Source organism: Mytilus edulis, chromosome 1 (assembly GCF_963676685.1).
Source record: "Mytilus edulis chromosome 1, xbMytEdul2.2, whole genome shotgun sequence".
Classification (NCBI taxonomy): Eukaryota; Metazoa; Mollusca; class Bivalvia; order Mytilida; family Mytilidae; genus Mytilus; species Mytilus edulis.
Window position 1 is genome coordinate 102,974,308 of NC_092344.1, and position 21,261 is coordinate 102,995,568.

The 21,261-nt window shown below is 31.8% G+C and overlaps 2 protein-coding genes across 2 annotated transcripts in view; one reads left to right on the forward strand and one right to left on the reverse strand.

The window, feature by feature from the left end:
• Positions 1 to 10,001, forward strand: part of LOC139516491 (uncharacterized) — a 735,418-nt gene extending 725,417 nt beyond the window's left edge. The window contains exon 12 of the mRNA XM_071306636.1: positions 8,390 to 10,001. Coding sequence (XP_071162737.1) covers positions 8,390 to 8,512 — 123 coding nt within the window. The 3' untranslated portion in view covers positions 8,513 to 10,001. The remainder of the gene's footprint in view (positions 1 to 8,389) is intronic.
• Positions 10,002 to 10,506: 505 nt separating this feature from the next.
• LOC139516496 (uncharacterized) lies at positions 10,507 to 20,339 on the reverse strand. The gene is made up of 10 exons (XM_071306649.1): positions 20,132 to 20,339; positions 19,500 to 19,548; positions 18,675 to 18,793; positions 18,190 to 18,397; positions 17,530 to 17,798; positions 15,387 to 15,512; positions 13,353 to 13,437; positions 12,690 to 12,740; positions 11,014 to 11,132; positions 10,507 to 10,813 (listed from the first exon to the last, which is right to left on the reverse strand). The coding sequence occupies exons 1-10, from the start codon at positions 20,267 to 20,269 to the stop codon at positions 10,559 to 10,561; spliced, it is 1,419 nt and encodes a 472-aa protein (XP_071162750.1). The 5' UTR covers positions 20,270 to 20,339; the 3' UTR covers positions 10,507 to 10,558.
• Positions 20,340 to 21,261: the final 922 nt, after the last annotated feature.

Consider the following 21,261-nt stretch of genomic DNA (forward strand, 5'->3'; position numbering starts at 1 on the left):
AATGAACTTAAAATTTTTGTTTTCTCTTAGAGCAATTCACTATGCTGTTGAATATTAATCCTCTCAAAACAAGAATGTGTCCTCAGTACACAAATGCCCCACTCGCACTATCATTTTTCATGTTCAGTGGACCGTGACATTGGGGTAAAAACTCTAATTTGGCATTAAAATTAGAAAGATCATATCATAGGGGACATGTGTACTAAGTTTGAAGTCGATTGGACTTAAACTTCATCAAAAACTACCTTGACCAAAAACTTTAACCTGAAGCGGGACTGACGGACGGACGAACGGACGGACGAACGAACGGACAGACGGATGGACGCACGGACGCACAGACCAGAAAACATAATGCCCCTCTACTATCGTAGGTGGGGCATAAAAATGTTTGAAGAAATTTTCTTTTTTATTTATGAAATTTCAAATGAGAAAAATTGAACCCAATTTTTTTAATCACATCCCCCTTTCCCTTATTCCAAAACTAATCTCAATTAAAATTTCTAATGGAGTTTGCAACAATAACTACTCATTTAAATACATCATAAAATATTAAGATGTAAAAAAAACTGCTTGTTATCACTGAATGTTATTTATTATAATTTATCAGTTGGTAGTAAAAAGTGAATATACATTGTATATTGTATATATATAACAAAGATTTAAGTTGATTCTGGACAAAGAAAGATAACTCCAATTAAAAAAAAATCTTGCTATTGCACAATATTTTGCAATTAGATATTTCTTGCTTACTATTCTGGACAAAGAAAGATAACTCTAATTAAAAAAAAATTTGCTATTTCACAATATTGTGCAATTAGATATTTCTTGCCATTGCGCAATACTGTGCAATTGAAAAGACTTGCCATTGCACAATACTTAATATAATAATTTTAGATCCTGATTTGGACCAACTTGAAAACTGGGCCCATAATAAAAAATCTAAGTACATTTTTGGATTCAGCATATCAAAGAACCCCAAGATTTCAATTTTTGTTGAAATCAGACTAAGTTTAATTTTGGACCCTTTGGACTTTAGTGTAGACCAATTTGAAAACAGGACCAACCAGATGCTCCGCAGGGCGTAGCTTTATACGACCGCAGAGGTTGAACCCTGAACGGTTGGGGCAAGTATGGACACAACATTCAAGCTGGATTCAGCTCTAAATTTGGATTGTGATTAAATAGTTGACACAGCATAGGTTTCTGACACAGAATGAATGTGTTCTAATGAACTTAAAATTTTTGTTTTCTCTTAGAGCAATTCACTATGCTGTTGAATATTAATCCTCTCAAAACAAGAATGTGTCCTCAGTACACGAATGCCCCACTCGCACTATCATTTTCCATGTTCAGTGGACCGTGAAATTGGGGTAAAAACTCTAATTTGGCATTAAAATTAGAAAGATCATATCATAGGGGACATGTGTACTAAGTTTGAAGTCGATTGGACTTAAACTTCATCAAAAACTACCTTGACCAAAAACTTTAACCTGAAGCGGGACAGACGGACGGACGAACGAACGGACAGACGGACGGACGGACGCACAGACCAGAAAACATAATGCCCCTCTACTATGGTAGGTGGGGCATAAAAATGTTTGAAGAAATTTTCTTTTTTATTTATGAAATTTCAAATGAGAAAAATTGAACCCAATTTTTTTAATCACATCCCCCTTTCCCTTATTCCAAAACTAATCTCAATTAAAATTTCTAATGGAGTTTGCAACAATAACTACTCATTTAAATACATCATAAAATATTAAGATGTAAAAAAAACTGCTTGTTATCACTGAATGTTATTTATTATAATTTATCAGTTGGTAGTAAAAAGTGAATATACATTGTATATTGTATATAACAAAGATTTAAGTTGATTCTGGACAAAGAAAGATAACTCCAATTAAAAAAAAATCTTGCTATTGCACAATATTTTGCAATTAGATATTTCTTGCTTACTATTCTGGACAAAGAAAGATAACTCTAATTAAAAAAAAAATTGCTATTTCACAATATTGTGCAATTAGATATTTCTTGCCATTGCGCAATACTGTGCAATTGAAAAGACTTGCTATTGCACAATACTTAATATAATAATTTTAGATCCTGATTTGGACCAACTTGAAAACTGGGCCCATAATAAAAAATCTAAGTACATTTTTGGATTCAGCATATCAAAGAACCCCAAGATTTCAATTTTTGTTGAAATCAGACTAAGTTTAATTTTGGACCCTTTGGACTTTAGTGTAGACCAATTTGAAAACAGGACCAAAAATGAAGAATCTACATACACAGTTAGATTTGGTATATCAAAGAACCCCATTTATTCAATTTTTGATGAAATCAAACAAAGTTTAATTTTGGACCCCGATTTGGACCAACTTGAAAACTGGGCCAATAATCAAGAATCTAAGTACATTTTTAGATTCAGCATATCAAAGAACCTAACTGATTCATTTTTTGTCAAAATCAAACTAAGTTTAATTTTGGACCCTTTGGACCTTAATGTAGACCAATTTGAAAACGGGACCAAAAGTTAAGAATCTACATACACAGTCATGACAGTTAGATTCGGCATATCAAAGAACCCCAATTATTCAATTTTGATGAAATCAAACAAAGTTAAATTTTGGACCCTTTGGGCCCCTTATTCTGTTGGGACCAAAACTCCCAAAATCAATACCAACCTTCCTTTTATGGTCATAAACCTTGTGTTTAAATTTCATAGAATTCTATTTACTTATACTAACGTTATGGTGCGAAAACCAAGAAAAATGCTTATTTGGGTCCCTTTTTGGCCCCTTATTCCTAAACTGTTGGGACCTAAACTCCCAAAATCAATACCAACCTTCCTTTTGTAGTCATTAACATTGTGTTTAAATTTCATTGATTTCTATTTACTTAAACTAAAGTTATTGTGCGAAAACCAAGAATAATGCTTATTTGGGCCCTTTTTTGGCCCCTAATTCCTAAACTGTTGAAACCTAAACTCCCAAAATCAATCCCAACCGTTCTTTTGTGGTCATAAACCTAGTGTCAAAATTTCATAGATTTCTATTAACTTAAACTAAAGTTATAGTGCGAAAACCAAGAAAATGCTTATTTGGGCCCTTTTTGGCCCCTAATTCCTAAAATGTTGGGACCAAAACTCCCAAAATCAATACCAACCTTCCTTTTGTGGTTATAAACCTTGTGTTAAAATTTTATAGATTTCCATTCACTTTTACTAAAGTTAGAGTGCGAAAACTAAAAGTATTCGGACGCCGGACGACGACGACGACGACGCAGACGCCAACGTGATAGCAATATACGACGAAAAATTTTTCAAATTTTGCGGTCGTATAATAAATGACAGAATAGACAGGTAACTTTTTACAAAAGTGTAATTTCTAAAGATAATAAAACTTGTAAGATACATGCATCTTTCTAAATGAAGGTAGATAGTTTCTTAATAAATATAGCTAGATTATACAATAACTGACAGTGACACAATGACAGCATATTTTGCATTTTCAGTACAGATGGGTATGTTGTATAATATTTCGGTATATATTTCTTCCGAAGTTCAGTAATAGAACTATTATTACATACATATAAATAATGATATTCATCACCAATACATGATTCATTACATAAGGTACATATGCGATCTGTTCTAGCGATGTTGTACCATCTGCCAGTTTCCATAGGAATTTTTAGGTTACATGTTCTCAGTTTTGAAATCCAGATTCTTTTATCCTCTGGAAGACGTAATAGATAATTTTCCAGACCAAACTGAGATTTAAATAACTTATAATATTCGCCACGAGACGAGTTATTAATATTACTGGACCACTTTTGAAGAAACTGATCTTGAAGAATCTGTTTTATAACGGGTTTGAAAGTTGAATAATCAATGTATTGGTTGAAAAACATATAACCTAATCCTGAGTTGTCAAATATAGATTTTACAAATGACACCCATTTAAATTCACAAATACCATCAGCATGTAATTTGAAAATAAGCTTATACATAGAACTACTAAGTTTGTTTTCATTTTTAGCCATTCTACTCCAAAACGATAACATTCTTAATTTTACTTTAATTTCTAGTGGAAACCTTCCTAATTCGCCATATACCATAACATTTGGAGTACTTGATCTCACATTTAAGATTCTCTTGCAAAATTGTAGATGAACTTTTTCAATTATATCAATGTTTTCAAATCCCCATATTTCTGATCCATACAATAAAATAGGTTCGACAAGATAATCAAACAATTTAAGTTGTAGGTCAATAGGTAAATGTAAATTTCTAATCTTTGTATAAACAGCAAAAAGTGCTTTTTGCGACTGTTCTACAAGCTTTTTCTTTGCACAAACAAATGACCCATTATAATTAAGCAAAAGACCAAGATATGTATAGCTATCTACAATTTCAAGAGATGTACCATCAAGTTTAAAATCAAAATCCATTTTCGATTTTCTTTTGCTAAAAACCATCACTTTAGTTTTACCAATATTCACACTAAGTTTCCACATTTTACAATAGTTTTCAAAAACCTTGAGAGCATTTTGCATTTCATCATAATTATCAGCAAAAATAACAGTGTCATCTGCATACAACAAAACAAAAATTTCTAAAAATACATGTAATTCATTATAACATTTTTCTTTAATTAATTCTAGAGGTAAAACATGAAGTTCTCTAAAGTAATCTTCTAAGTCATTTAAGAATATGGAAAACAAAAAAGGGGAAAGATTTTCACCCTGACGAACTCCAATCATACAAGGGAAGAAATCTGATTTCGTATTGTTGTACTGAACACATGATTTGATATTAGTATACATATTATATATAACTTGGAAACATTTTCCTTTTATCTGGCTTTTTTGTAATTTAAACCAAAGTCCAGTTCTCCAAATGGTATCAAAAGCCTTTCTAAAATCTATGAATGTACAAAACAATTTTTTACCAAAGGACAAATACAATGAAACAAGTACATGTATGACAAATATATTGTCTGTAGTTGAATGCCCTTTCCTAAAACCGGCTTGATTTTTAGAGATCAATTCCAGTTCATTAGAAAAGAAATTCAGTCTTTCGTTTATAATCGAAGTGAAAAGTTTACCCAGACAACTAATGAGTGTTATTGCTCGAAAGTTGTCAGGATCTTGTGGATTTCCTTTATTCTTAAACACCGGCTTAATTATACCCAGGAGCCAACTATCTGGGATAATACCTGTGTCTAGCACAATGTTAAAAAGTTTACAATACATTGAGATAAACTCAGGTGGGGTGTTTTTAAGATATTCGTTTAGAATACTGTCAATCCCAGGTGCTTTACTATTTTTCAATTTTTTAATAGCTTCAGCAACTTCTGTCTGGGTTATAATCCCATTTAATATTTCATCATATATAGGATTTTCTTGAATGACAGCATCTATATCGATAGTAATATCCCCAGGTTTCATATCGTCTTGCATTTCATCCTCCGAATTATCAGAGTTAAGATTTTTGAAATATTCTGAAAAAGTTTCGATAGATATATCCGGACTATCTTTTTTAGAGTTACTAAATTTATTCAACAACTTCCAAAATTGCTTCGAGTCGGATTTTGAAAAATTTCGCAGCTCATTTGCGCACTTATCTTTATATTTATTAAAACTGTTGCTCATCTGCTTTTTAAACTCTCTGGATCTCTCATTAAGCAATAATCTGACATTATCGAATTTGTCATGCTTAAATTTTGCCTTTACCTGATGAAATGCATCCCTTTTCCCTCGACAAGCTCTATCAAACCAAGGTTTATTACTATTACTCGATTTATATGAACGAATATTCGAGTTGCCCAATACACTACTGGCTGTCTGGGTCAACACATTGCCAAGGTCATTGACAACCATATTTACCTGTTCAGTTGTAATGTTTTGGTTACTATCTAGGTCATCTAGCGCGCTGTCAATTTCACCTAAGCGATTTGATAACACCTGCTGAAATTGGTTTGCATGAACAGGATTCCACTTAATTTTAGTATGATCTAGGTCATTTATGTTTTTGGGATTTACTTGTTTCAAAGTCTGAAAACTCAAGGTAAAATGTATTCTGTTATGTACATCTGAGATCATCGGATCAAAATCTAATACATTAAAGTTTGTAATATAATTAAATAAATCAGGAGAAATAATCAAATAATCAATGAGACTCACATTTTTACACGTGGTTTTACCAATTGTATCATCAAATAATCTAGCGTTAGCAATATACAATGAACACCTTTTACACATGTCAATTAATTTTGAACCAAACCCATTAGACTTTTTATCCTCTGAAGATCTTTGCAAAGGGATATTGTAGTCTAATAAAAAATTGTAAGAATACATATTTTTAAGAGTATCTACATCCTGATTATCAGTTAAATCTAAAATATCAAATAGCGTATCATCAGGAACTATAAAATCAGGCATTGTTGCAGTTCTAGCATTAAAATCACCCAGCAATATGATAGAACTAGCATTTTCCGAAAATTGCATCATTTCTGTTTCAATTTCAGAAAACGCATTATCAGTTGAATACTTAGAGTACTCGGGGGGAATATAAACTCCTCCAACTAAAATATTGGCCCGTAACCCAGTTAATTCCGGGGAAATTTCAAACCACTGAACATAGTCGGAATCAGTATCTAAAAATTCAAATGTTTGTCAAAAATTTTCTTAAAGTCATAAGAAACCTCAAATTAAAAAAAAATATGAATATGTTTTTTATAACTAAATGGATAGTTTTCATTATACAACTTATGTACATATACTTTTTTCTGATGAAAATTCTTTAATTAGTCCACATTTAGAAGAAGTTTACTTATTTTTAATTGCTTGCTTCCAGCAAGCAATTCGCCGACATATTTTCCGTATGCATAGTGACCCGAGCGTAACCCTCCTCGTAAAAATCCGGTGACCACAATACGCATGGATCTGTCATTGAAATAAACAAATATCTGATTATAGTTGTATGTTAAACACGTGCTCAATACCCATGCTTTTTGTGATTTGTTTACTATAAGGTGACAATCGGTAAAACTCGGCTTCAAAACACGGCATTTAATGAGCAGCCATATTTGTTAAATCATAACAAACAGAGAGAAAAAAAATTGACGATTATATGATATATTTGCGAAAATAATGATAAAATCGTGCACAGATGACTAAGTTTATGATGTATACATGCATTGGTTCAAGAATTGGACAAACATTATTTTTCACCACTCGAACTCGTTTCATATGACTTTAAATGCTATTACAATGCCGCCTGACTTTCTTTCGAATTTTTTTCTGTGTTTTGCATAATAAGAATAATTAACAGGTAAGTCGAGTACATCATATTTATCAGTTTTTGTTTCGCAAAATGAAAAAAAGTCATATTGATTGATTATATCACAAAAGTCATTATTCAGTAACTTGGATTTTAATCCACACACGTTTACAAAGAGAATCGTAATGACTGTTCATGTGTGTCTGATGTGTTGTCCTAACTTCCGTGTACATGTTGATCAGGGGGTGCACCTCGGGGTGGGGGCTCATACGGCTGGCCATCGACAATGAGTTGATCATACACAATTTTAGCGTTTCTACGGGCCCTTTGGAACTCTTTTAACTTCGGTACTAATGCCCGTCTACGATCATTAATTTCAGCGGGGTACTGCTGCTGGACTGAATAACGTGACTTGTGCCTTAGTTTTGCTGGGACGACTCGAATCACACGTTGGTGGTCATCGTATTTTGAAAATTTCGCTATAATATTTCTCGGTTTTCCGTCATTTCTTGGTCTGAGTCTATGAACATAACAATACATTGAACTACATGAGTGTAAATTAACTATGTGTAAATATCTGTTTTGATTGTATTGTAATTTGTATGTGAGGGCCTCAGGGAAGATTAGTTTATTGTAACTAACTGAGTTTACCCTCTTTGATTAAAGAATTTATTATTATTATTATTATGTTGTCTGCTCTATGGTCGGGTTGTTGTCGCTTTGACACATTCCCCATTTCCTTTCTCAATTTTACATGTTTAAAAGCTAGAATCGAAATTGGATATTCAAGAACACAATCATGTACGCGAATACGACGACGGAAGCTTTTAACGACCTTGACCAGCTACGTGAACATTGATCAGTTCATTCAACGTTATAGTATGGGTGTTCTATTTTCGCAGGTGTGATGTCGAAGGTTTGAATTGACCATTGAAAGCGATCATTCCTTAAAGAGTAAAGGAATATAAAAAAGTTTGTTTGACTGATTATGTCACACGACCTTTCGCTAAGCTTGGTCGCAGTTAGGTGTATAAGGGAAAAGCTACCCAATTAAATTATGTTCAATGTAGAATATTATTCATATTTTAATGTAATGTTTTTCAGGTTGTACAATGGATTATACTCCACATTGGAGAGGGAGACAAGAAAAAACAACTTCAAGAACTTGTTGCTAGTAAAAATTACAAAGTCAGCTACCTAGAATACAACTGGGGCACCAATGATTAAAATAAACTTTCAATCTGCACCTGCCATTTGATATTAGATTTAAATTTTTATCAAGAATATGTTGTATGCAATAACCTTAATGTGCATTAGGACAGATGTAAACTCATTTTTCTATTTCTCTTACCATTGTTATCTCTAACCTATATCAGTATAACAAACAAGTGAAAACCATTTACATCTTCCAAAACAGGAAAAAGAAAAGTCATAAAATTTTAATAGGTATTTAATTGGAGCTTGATTTACAAATTATTGATAATCTTGAATTTTGAATTAAACATGTCTTTAACATTTAATGCAATTAACTTTTTGTTACATTTAGTTATATTTTTTTTTAACAAAAGTAAATCAGATCTTTTTAAAGAACAAATGATATGTAACATAAAACTTGAACTAACAATTTGAAATGTCTTTTTTGTGATAAAAAAAATATGACTGAGATAGTTTATTTAAAAGTGTTGGAGTCCTTTGATAATTTCCTTTCTCAGTAGAGTCGAGTGATATGAAACTAAGGGGGCATGTGGCATTGTTAATGAAATTGACAACGTTGTCATAGGTAAAATAGCAATAAACAGATTATGATTCCTCAACTCAACTTGATTGCATTTCTCACTTTCACAGTACTGGCACAAGCAAGAAAATCAATCTTGTTGAGATGATCAACAATAATCTATAAATATTATCAAACTTTGTTCAATTTCAATATGGTTATATACAATTTTACCAAGTCTACAATTTTCTATTGATAGAGTAAATCATTTCGAGGAAGAAATCCTTTATTGAATATAAGAATATTTCATTGAAAATTGCAATCAGATATCATCTCTTAATTTGCTTACTAAGTGTAGTTTTGTCTTGTTAATGCATGTTACAATTCAAGGAATAACAGTACAGTATTTGAATATTTGCTACCATCAATTGGGGATTTAGAGTTGAAAAAGGAGTGTTACTGGGAGGAAGTAAATATTTATGACTCCAAATGCCTAATTGAAGGTGGCCACTCTTTAGTACTTTACATTGGGTATTGTTGTTCCTATTCTAATGTCAAATATATTCCAAAAACCTTGTCAGGCAATAAAGCAAGGTTATCCTGTCTAAGCTATTCAGCAAGAAAATGAATAAGCTATAGATACAGTTGGTTTTATTTTGAGAATTTAGTGACGAGTCTTTTGAACAGAAACCCTGAATTTCCTGTTTTAGTTCATATCATTGACTCAGATTGATTTTCAGATCAATTCTCAAGTCTCATTTAGCAATAATGAATTGTATTCAGAATCTCATTTTTGGAAAACAGAAACACCATATCATAGATTAGAGAATTTATCTAAATGCATTGCTGGTCAGTGTTATATCAAATGTTTTCTTCATGTATTTCAGCTATGAAATGGTTTGAATTTGAATACATATTGCAGCTATCCTTGTCTGTGATACTAGATGACTATTTTTTGTATATTTTTTATATCTTTGTTTCTTAATAAATTCTTTTACCTGTTGTTTTTCTTGTCCTTTTATAAGAAAACAAACACACTTCATTGTTTCTTATTCAGACGAAAATGAAGTTGTATCAATAACTTTTAATATTCTATTATATTATTCTTTAGAATATGCAGCATGCTTTCATCAAAGCTGAACATGGCCTGTTAAAAGGGTGTTCAGACATAAAATACATACTGAGGCATTAATATATTCCTTCCACAACTTGTTGCAAGTAGAACAAAGTCAAAGACCAAAATATCATCAAAAATGCACATTAATGATATCAGTACAGTTACGGTTTAACTATGTACATGTATCAGGTTAATAAAGTTCACTAAATTGGACTTCACAAATAACTTGGGTCTGTTGTTCGACTTCTATGAAAGAGTAACCCATCTGGATATAGCTATTATTTGAAAAAATTGCAGTTGTTAATAGACATATCAAATTATTGTTTATCTTATTTAGCAAATCTTTTAAAACTGCTTGTTTCAGGGTATAAAAAAGAAAACAACAGAAAATTTTATCCTAATATAGATTTTTATTACTGGGAGCATACGTGTACCAAAAGATTTAATGGGCACTGAATGGTCTGATACGTGAATCCACTTTCCTCCTGAAATGTCTGTAAGGTCCAGGTATCCAAGGGGTAACAACAAAAGCTTCTTCTTCTTTATGTGGTGAATATGCCCTGTAAACAGTTCGGAAGTTTGCCAACAGTTTCTTGGAACGAATAGTATCAGCATATAAGTTATCCCAGTGTTCATAAGAATTTTTGACACTTACTATTCGTAGCTTATGGTAGTAATCATCTAGAGCATTGGTTGCCTGAAAAAGAAATGTAGTTAAAAGAATGATTAAGAGTTAAAAACAAAATGAAACATCTTTGACTATATTTTACACCACCTATTGTTGTCAGACGTCCTAGGAGTGAAATAATAGGACTAATTTCACATGTGAAATATTGGTTTTTATTTTATTATGAAATCGCTGTATTTCATTTCAACCAATGACATAATAGGTTTTACCTTTTCTCTAATGTTTGGCAAATCATCAATGGTAGGTGACGGTCTGTGTCTTTTATACTTCACTCTGAGAACAGGCAAGGGAACTCTGCACTTTCCTATTTGGGGGATAGCTGCCTTTGCTGGAAAAAAATATGTATCTATTTATATATTTAACAAAATATAAAGACATTAGCAGATAGTAAGACTTCACAACAATGTTGTATACTGTCAATGATTCCCAATCTAATTAGGACCATTAAACTTGTTTGGAACAATGTATTTTTTTGTATTTGTAAAATAACATTACAAATTTAGTTCTGCTTAATATTCTTGTGAAACTGCTTGGGAGAAATTCAGTTCTTAGATTGTTGATACCATGCAACATGTAGCAATTGTTCATGTCTTAAAAAGTTTCAACAGTTTTTTTTTATTACAAGCAAAAAGTGAGTTTATATATCCTGACTGAAATTGGAGAGTGAGTACATAGTGGTGCATATGTCTGTTCATTCATTTATAACTCCATCACACTTTGGATGTCAGATGATTAATAAAGAACCACCTCATGAAAAGGATAGACAATTTCATTAAATGTTTCATTCAATGTTTCATTCATTACATAGTTGAGGTTCCAATTTTCTTGGGTAAAGATAAACCACTAATCTAGATATTCAATGAACTATGATAAATTTTATAGAGGCTTTTATAGTCTTAAGGGCATACGATACAGTATTGAACCTGTATTTACAAGTTGATGAAAATTTGTATATAGGCTATTTTTTACCTCATTAAATCAAATATGTAATAAAAAATATACCTTCATGTGCTACTTTTCGAGTAAAATGAGTTCGAAATTTTGTATATTTGCTCAAAATTCAGATTTGTGTCCGTATTTTCTTTTTCGAAAGAAAGACATAACTTTTTTGTTTTAAAAGATAAACACAAAATGGTTTTTGTTAAATAATCGGTAATTTCTGTATTTCATAAGTATCATTAAAAATTATGCAATTTTTATTTCGAAATAACTCTATATTTATCAAATGTTCATGAATAGAGGAAAAAACGTAATTTTTCGCTGCATGTTTATCAAAATTAAAAAAATTGCGCTATTTACAGTTTTATAAAATTTGGGTCACATAATCTCCTTGCAAAATGAAACAAGTTGCTGTTTTAAAAAATAGGGGTCCATGCACTCGTTTTCAAATTAAATCAGTTTGAATGATAAAAATCAGTCGAAAAAATGCATCTTTTCCCGATATGTCAGAGTTTGACGTCGCGAAAATAACATTTTACGTTAGCAACGTCATTACATTCCCTGTAACTGTATCGTATGCCCTTAAACAAATCTGCAAGGTCAAAAACCCACAAAAATATCTTTTTTTCTGCAGTCAAAAATTGGTTTATGCAAAACTAAATGAATCCACAGAAAGACCCACAGAATCAACTAGAATTATAAAAATTAAATTGGAATTTAGTGTGTAAACTGTAACTGATGAAAATCTTTCAAGCTTACGATCATAAATGAAAAACCTTCACAAATGACATTATGCTACAGTTATGCCAAAATGTAAGAATAAGAATGATTTCAGAGGAGTAGTCTTCACAAAGTGTAGTGGATGGTTGAATACTACTACTAATTCCCTCCATTGCTATTAGGTTTGGGACAATAAAATGCATTAATGTGACAAATATAACCATACCTATAATAGGCTTCTTCTTTTTAATAGATCCTTTTATCTTCATAGTAATATCTGAAAAAAGACAATTATCACGAGGTTAAGTACTCAGAAACATCACATCAAGATACCTTTCAATATCAGTTTTTCAAAGTTGTTTATAATATAAAACTAAACTGTTGATATTATGCACTTTTTTATCATTATAGTTTGCTTTAAAGATCACATGGTGTTCGGTATTATAAATCCAGTAGAGTCTACATCACAATCAATTTCAAATCTAGAGATAATTTTACAAAAGATCATTTTTTTTACCTGCTGAATCATCATTTTATAAACAAGTTTTTCAGCTTTTACTACTAGTATGTTGTTTAATGGAGCTACCATTTGATTTTTGGGGGGTGGGGGGCTAGGATGTTATTTGACAAATGACAGGACAGGAATTTTGAGTAAAAAAAGGAAGGATGTGCAACTTTTCAAAAAAGTCGGGATAAAATAATTAAACAAAATGCAGGACCAAATATAGTGAAAAATAAAAAAGCAGGACAGGGATTACAACTAAAAAAATGCAGGATAACTTTTTTCCTCCTAGCCCAGCCCTCTAAAAATCAAATGGTAGCTTAATTATTCCAAAGAATCAGCATTAAAGAAAGTTTCGGTTTTAGGAAAGTAAACATAAAAACTTACTTAATCTGGACCTTAGATTGTCCAAAAGATCTTCATTTGATTTACCAACAACACTATCTCTTGTAGTAAACATTTTCCATTGATCCTTAAATAACAATAAAGAATTTCATAAGATCTTGTGGTAAACATTTTCCATTGAGTCTAAACTAACAATATAGAACTTCATAAGGTCTTATGGTAAACATTTTCGATAATGCCTAAAATAACAATATACAACTTTAGAAAGTCTTGTAGTAAACATTTTCCATTGTTCCTAAAACAACAATATAAAAGTTAATAAGGTCATGTAGAAAAAAAATTCCATTGTGCCTAAAATAACAATATACAACTTCATAAGTTCTAGTCATTTTCGATAATGCCTAAAAAAACCAATGTAGAACTTCGTAAGGTTTTGTAGTAAACATTTTCCATTGTGCTGAAAATAACAATATAAAACTTCATAAAGTCTAGTTGTAAACACCTTCCATTGTGCTGAAAATAACAATATACAACTTCATAAGGTCTTGTGGTAAACATTTTCCATTGTACCTAAAATGACAAAATAGAACTTTATAAAGTTTTCTATTGTGACTAAAATAACAATATAGAACTTCATAAGGTCTTGGGGTAAACACCTTCTATTGTGCCTAAAATAACAATATAAAACTTCAGAAGGTCTTGTGGTAACCATTTTCCGTTGTGCCTAAAATAACAATTAACAACTTCATGAGGTCTTTTAGTAAACACCTTCTATTGTGCCTAAAATAACAATATAAAACTTCAGAAGGTCTTGAGGTAAACACCTTCTATTGTGCCTAAAATAACAATATAGAACTTCATAAGGTCTTGAGGTAAACACCTTCTATTGTGCCTAAAATAACAATATAAAACTTCATAAGGTCTTGAGGTAAACACCTTCTATTGTGCCTAAAATAACAATATAAAACTTCATAAGGTCTTGAGGTAAACACCTTCTATTGTGCCTAAAATAACAATATAAAACTTCAGAAGGTCTTGAGGTAAACACCTTCTATTGTGCCTAAAATAACAATATAGAACTTCATAAGGTCTTGAGGTAAACACCTTCTATTGTGCCTAAAATAACAATATAGAACTTCATAAGGTCTTGAGGTAAACACCTTCTATTGTGCCTAAAATAACAATATAAAACTTCATAAGGTCTTGAGGTAAACACCTTCTATTGTGCCTAAAATAACAATATAAAACTTCATAAGGTCTTGAGGTAAACACCTTCTATTGTGCCTAAAATAACAATATAAAACTTCATAAGGTCTTGAGGTAAACACCTTCTATTGTGCCCAAAATAACAATATAAAACTTCATAAGGTCTTGAGGTAAACACCTTCTATTGTGCCTAAAATAACAATATAAAACTTCAGAAGGTCTTGAGGTAAACACCTTCTATTGTGCCTAAAATAACAATATAGAACTTCATAAGGTCTTGAGGTAAACACCTTCTATTGTGCCTAAAATAACAATATAGAACTTCATAAGGTCTTGAGGTAAACACCTTCTATTGTGCCTAAAATAACAATATAAAACTTCATAAGGTCTTGAGGTAAACACCTTCTATTGTGCCTAAAATAACAATATAAAACTTCATAAGGTCTTGAGGTAAACACCTTCTATTGTGCCTAAAATAACAATATAAAACTTCAGAAGGTCTTGTGGTAAACATTTTCCATTGTGCCTAAAATAACAATATAGAACGTCATTAGGTCTTACATTTCAAATGGCAAGAAAATTACACATTTTTCAACTAAAACATATGCAAATAATTGTAAAACAAATTGTTTTGGCTGTGACAAATATCACTAACAGTGAGATGTCTAGCAGATAGTATTGTTCAAAAATAAAAATTGCTTAACCGTAGCTGTAAAAAAATTGAATTATTTGTATCCACGAAATAAAGTTTGCAATATCCTATTAACATTACGATTGAGTTTAGTAGATAATCCTAGGAATATACTTCTACTGTTTCATGATCGTTTTAACAAAGTAGCTTCAATGGCAATTAGTTTTATCTTTTATTACCTTCCATGGCAACGGTGCAATATGTTCAAATGGTTCATCTTCATGATCTTCTGGTATTTCATGTATGGTCGGGTTTTCCTTGGGACCTATTTCAGTACGTTCTGTTGCCAACTTGTACATACTGGCCTGTAAACAAGAATTAAAAAAAGAAAAGAACAAGGCGTAAATTCATACTGGTTTAATCATTTGCAAATTATTTCAATTGTAGTTTTCATTCATGTCTAGCAATGTTCATATAGATGAATGCCATTATTTATTTATTGGATTTGCTTAACGTTTAGTGGCAAATATTTCATGCATATTCAGGACAAGAACAAATAAACAATCATTGGTATGTTCTGTAAAATGGGTTGAGTGGAATTAAAGGGTATAATTGCGACTGCCAATGGAAAATGAGTTCGGTATTTTGAATAGTAGGCAGAGTTATGCATTGGAACAGGCCAACAACTAAAAATATAAAAAAAGATATAGAGTATTGTCCGGGTATAAATGAATGATACAGCAACCGTACGACAATTTTTTTCCTTCAGAAGACCACTATAGAGGATCGAAAAGGGATTAAACAACTTTGAGTAGACATGTAAATGTGGTGGGGTTAATCAAGATTCATCAGATCTTACAAACAAACACAGGGATATAAACAATATTATACCGTATCGAAGAATGCTCGCATTATTGTCATTATTGAAATCTCCTTCAAAGTACTGACCTGTTGATAGGAAATCGTATTTTGTGTTTTAATATCGGTTGCTGTATTTCATAGACGTTTTTTAATAGCGTACTTGTAGACATGATACAATGATTAGAACAACTACAGAATCTATTTGCATAGATATAAACTAGAAGCAAATAATTATGATTAGTATAGGCAATATATATAGTGTATAGGGTGTGATCAAAATGTCCAGATACTTTCCGCTGTGCTCAGTAAAGCGTCTGAGAACCCTATATATATTGGTAAAACATATCTGCGAATATTTTAGGCATTTTCAATTTAAAAAATCGTGAATTATAATCTATGGCCATGGGACTACATCAGGCTGTATTAATTGAAATTCATTATAAAATAAGGAGATATGATATGATTACCAATGAGACAACTATTCACGACCAAAGACCAAAAGACATTGGAAAAAAATATAGTCAAATTATTCAGTGATGGAATGGTAATTTATAGTTGAACATTGCCCACTGGACATCTTTTATAAAACTAAGTGGACAGTAGCACACTAAGTAAGTCTTGTCGGTTGAAACCATATTCTTTCTATCGACGATTCCATAATTAAGGTATTATAAGCAACATAAATTCCTTGATTCTCAGCAAATCAGGACCATTTGCCAAAATTATACTTGGAAAATAATTTTCTGTAAACCTATTTTTAATAATGTTCAAATGATTCGTATATATGATTTGAAAGGTTCCACAGTGGTTGGTCTAGCTCTTACTGTGAAAACAATGTCGTGGTCAGGACTATGGGTCACTGTTTTCCACAGATACGTTACCGTCATGTTTTATTTCCTTAGCAAACGAATTTTTATATAAAGTGTCATTGCTTAGCCGGATATTTTCCTTCAAAACTATTCTAGAGGTACCTAAGATGCTATTAATTGTCATAAATCTTATTAAGAAATAGACTCTGAAAAGTTAATGAATTGTTCTTGAATCCATATTTTACAAGCTTCTAAAGTCAAATACTCCACATAAAAAGTATCTATATCATTAGGGACATTCGATTTACTCAAAATAATACGTTTTAGTGCAAGGCTGCAGTAATTTCAATATTGTTCTACGTAGCAATTGTGTTTAGCTAGATATCTTCCTTGACTTTCAAAAACATATGTCTTTAGACATTTTAAAACAGATGAGGCAAGTATCTACAGGGACAACAAATCACGTATTGGACCCGATTTCTTGAGAATGAGTGAAAGAGCTCAAAATGACTGAGTTGATTTGTAGTTGACATCCTTGTCCTTTGGTTAATTGTTGTCTCATTGACAATCATATCAAATCGCCTTGTTTTCCATGATGTATGAATTACAAACTTTAACCCGTTTCTAATGGTATATTGTTAATATCTCCCAATCTATACACGAACTTTAAAATTGTACACAGATCGCTATTGTAGACTATACTCCTTCTTACCATCACAACACTACAGTTCATCTGAGAAACAAAAGGAAGAGGTTTGGCATATGGTGAATCGACGTGAACAGCTGTTCTCTGAAGTCTCTTCATCTGTCTGGCTAGCTGTCTATCAGTTAATCCCTCTAAGCGGGCTCCAGCTGTATAATGACTTATCACATGAGGTTGAGTTTTCTTTTTCTCCAATTCCAGAGTGGTCTTCATAGAAAATTGTGTAATGGCCGTGTAAAATAATCTCTGTCTTCTTGAAAATCCTTTCCGTGATCCTTCTGTAGAAGTAATACTCATATGATTGGTCATTTTATCTTATTTTGATCTTATAAAGATCGAGATTAATAAATATCAATATAGGGTTGGCGGGTTTTGAACAATTTTCCAACTGACTACAACATTAAAAACCTCATCAAACATATTTAAAACAAAAAATGTATTCACGTTTATATTTCGTCTTTATTTAAAAATTAAGGAACCTCCAGTTTATATAAAAACATGTCATGTGAGTGAGGAATTATATTTAACCTGCCCACTACCCTATTTTAAAGAGGGTATTATATCTCCTTTTGTCATGTCAGTGAAGAATTATATTTAACCTGCCCACTACCCTATTTTAAAGAGGGTATTATCTCTCCTTGTGTCATGTCTGTGAAGAATTATATTTACCCTGACCATCCTCCCCTGCTGCATCTCCTTGTGTCATGTGAATAAGAAACTCGTCAAAATCAATTTCTCCATTTCTATCTTTATCCAGTTTGTTCATGACAGCTTCAACCTCATCTCTGGTAATTCCACTATCTACTCTCTTTAGACCTTCATAAAGACCGTCGACATTCAACGTGCCCGTTTTCGCGGAATCCAACATATCAAACAGCTGAAAAAATAAAGTGATATTTTTTTCTTCATTGTTCTAAATCAGATATGTGCATACAGTCACATTCACAAATCAGAGAATACAATTGAGAATTAAAATGGGAATGTGTCAGACAATAACCCGACCAGAGAACAGATAACAAAGTATTTATCTTATTCGAAGAACGACAGGCTTTTGACCATATTGAAGTGGATTCGATTTAAAAAAAAAAAAAAACTTTAATTTAACCAACAAGTACTCAAGTTATTTTTTTATAATACATATTCCTATGTCTAACCTCTTTAAATGCGTCCTCATTATCTGTAGTGATATCTTCAAACCATTCTGGTAGTTCTGTATCTCCATTAGTACTACCGGCGCCGGCGCTAGACAATCGACTGGTGGCATTGGGATCTCCTTTAAAACACAAAGTATCAATGTAATTCTCTGATCAAACCTTGACAAACAGTGTTCAATATATGGTATCAAGTTAACTGACAAGTTAAATAACAATTAAAAAAATAGTATAAGATAATAAAAAAATCCAAGAACGTTACGTTCAAAAATATATATTTATGCGTTAGATGTTCATATGTTTTGGATAATTGTTCTCGCTTTGGGCATTTTTTGAAATCTCATTTATACATCATATTATCTTATTTAAAAGTAACCCTCTGCATGATGCTTCTTACAATTAATGCCATTTTACGCAAAAAACAAAACGAGCAAAATAGTAGTATGAGTAGGCATAAGGGTCGAGTTTTACGTTATGCAATGAGACAGTAACTTCTGACACAAAATAATTACTCGATGAGATCTGTTTATATATTGGACATAAAATATTCCATTCTCACTTCTATAATATAAACAATGTGCAAGAGAGAAAAAATGTCTGACCAAATTGCAATACGTTTGATTGTATAATAGACATTTAGGTTATGTATCACCGCATACATCATGTATGTATTTGCGATCTCTTTGGCAATCATACCACATCTTCTTATCGTTTCACTCATCTGTATATGGTGTATCATGACTTTAGATTGTCATATGTTGATAGTTGCTGTCAGTTTGATATTCATCCATATCATATTGCTTTAAGAATAATAATTATAGTTTTTACCTTCATTATCTGTTGGTGTTGAACATGATACTTGGTCAGCATCTGTTTGCTGTAAAATAATAAATAAGTTTCTGAACATGACCTTTTAATCATTCACATGACGGTCTTTCAAAAATTCCCATGACTATACCTTTCAACCATTCACATAACTATGTATCTTTCAACCATTCACATAACTATCTTGTTCAACCATTCACATGACTATATCTTTCTAAATTTCCAAAAAGACCACATTATTCCAATGGGTACTAATTGTACACCACTACTAGACGTTTTGCTTTTATTTACGATACTCATGTAAAGCAGTATTTAAACAAATCTTTTAATAAAAGACAAAAACCAAATAAAAAGTAAAAATTATTTTATAATACTTTCAAGAAGATTGGTGTTTGGCATTACCCGTAGGGGAAAAACGCTGAAGAATTCATAATAACAAATTTTAAATTCCATTGTTATAAGTAGTATAGAATTCTATCGTGTCTTGTGAATTCGCCATCACGAGGTCTTGAAAACTCGTTCTTATAGTCAAGTCACATTTTCAAAGTGAAAAAATGGTCAGAAATATCATTTCCTGGTTTGTAAAATGTTGCCATTTAAGAATCTTGCCATTAAGAAATAAATAACATCCCTACCAATGACTGTCTGTTGTGTTGTACAGCTAACTTTTTCAACAAATCATTAGGATCGCCTTTTCCTTTTTCTTCAGTTTGTGGTTTCTCTTTTTTCTGTGTCTTCTTCTTTTGTCCTTTCATTTTGTTCCCCGACTTCATTGCAAGGAAGATGCCGTGTCCATTCTAAATATTGAAGATATCACCAACAATATATGACAAACGTCATTGACGTTACCGTGGAGATAACTTAGAACAAAAGGAGTTCAAAGTGAACGTTTTATGTTTCACATGTAAAAATAGATAGAAAGAAAAATAATCTTTTTATATATTTTTTTATGTTCTGTGTTGATATATAAACGGTTGTTATGATTTATGCGGCGGCTGTGTGGTCTAGTATTTTTATGGATTGTCGTTATCCCTTTTTAGCTCATCTGGCCCTACAGGACAAGCAGAGACATATATACACATAGTCTCTAGGCCAAGTGAGCGGCCTTCAGTGGCGGATCCAGGGGGGGGGGGGGTCCGGGGGTTGGAACCCCCCTTTTTTTGTCCGATCAATGCATTTGAATGGGAGCATATAGTTGGAACCCCAACTTTACTCTGGGTTGGGACCCCCCCCCCCCCCCTTTTATTGGTTGGATCCGCGCCTGGCCTTTATCAGCACTTGGCCGTTCACCGTCCGACCAGATAACTTTTATTGCCTTGTATACTGTAGTCATTTTTTTACCATTTTTTTTTTATTTTTGTAATCTTTTAACAAAAAATCTCCTCTGAATCTACTGAGACAAATTTAAACAAACTGCTTGGCCACAATGCTCATAACCAATATGCTAAAAATACGGGGGTAAAATGCAATTTTTTGGTTTATTATTATTTGAACCGTTGTAAAAAGAAAAATAGAAAATTTGAAAGAAGCAAAAATGTTCAGAAAATGAGCTCTCCCAATGTGTTTATGTCGCTATTGTATAAAACTCATTAGTACATTTGTACTTATGATGTGGCACTGCAGAGAAACTAAATAAATAAATAAATAATTAAATAATTAATTCACAAAAAAAAAATTAAAAAATGAATAAATTATTAACCCTTATTAAACCTTAACTATCTATTTTGTGAACCTTCCAGTATCTTTAATAAAGACCCCTAACAAA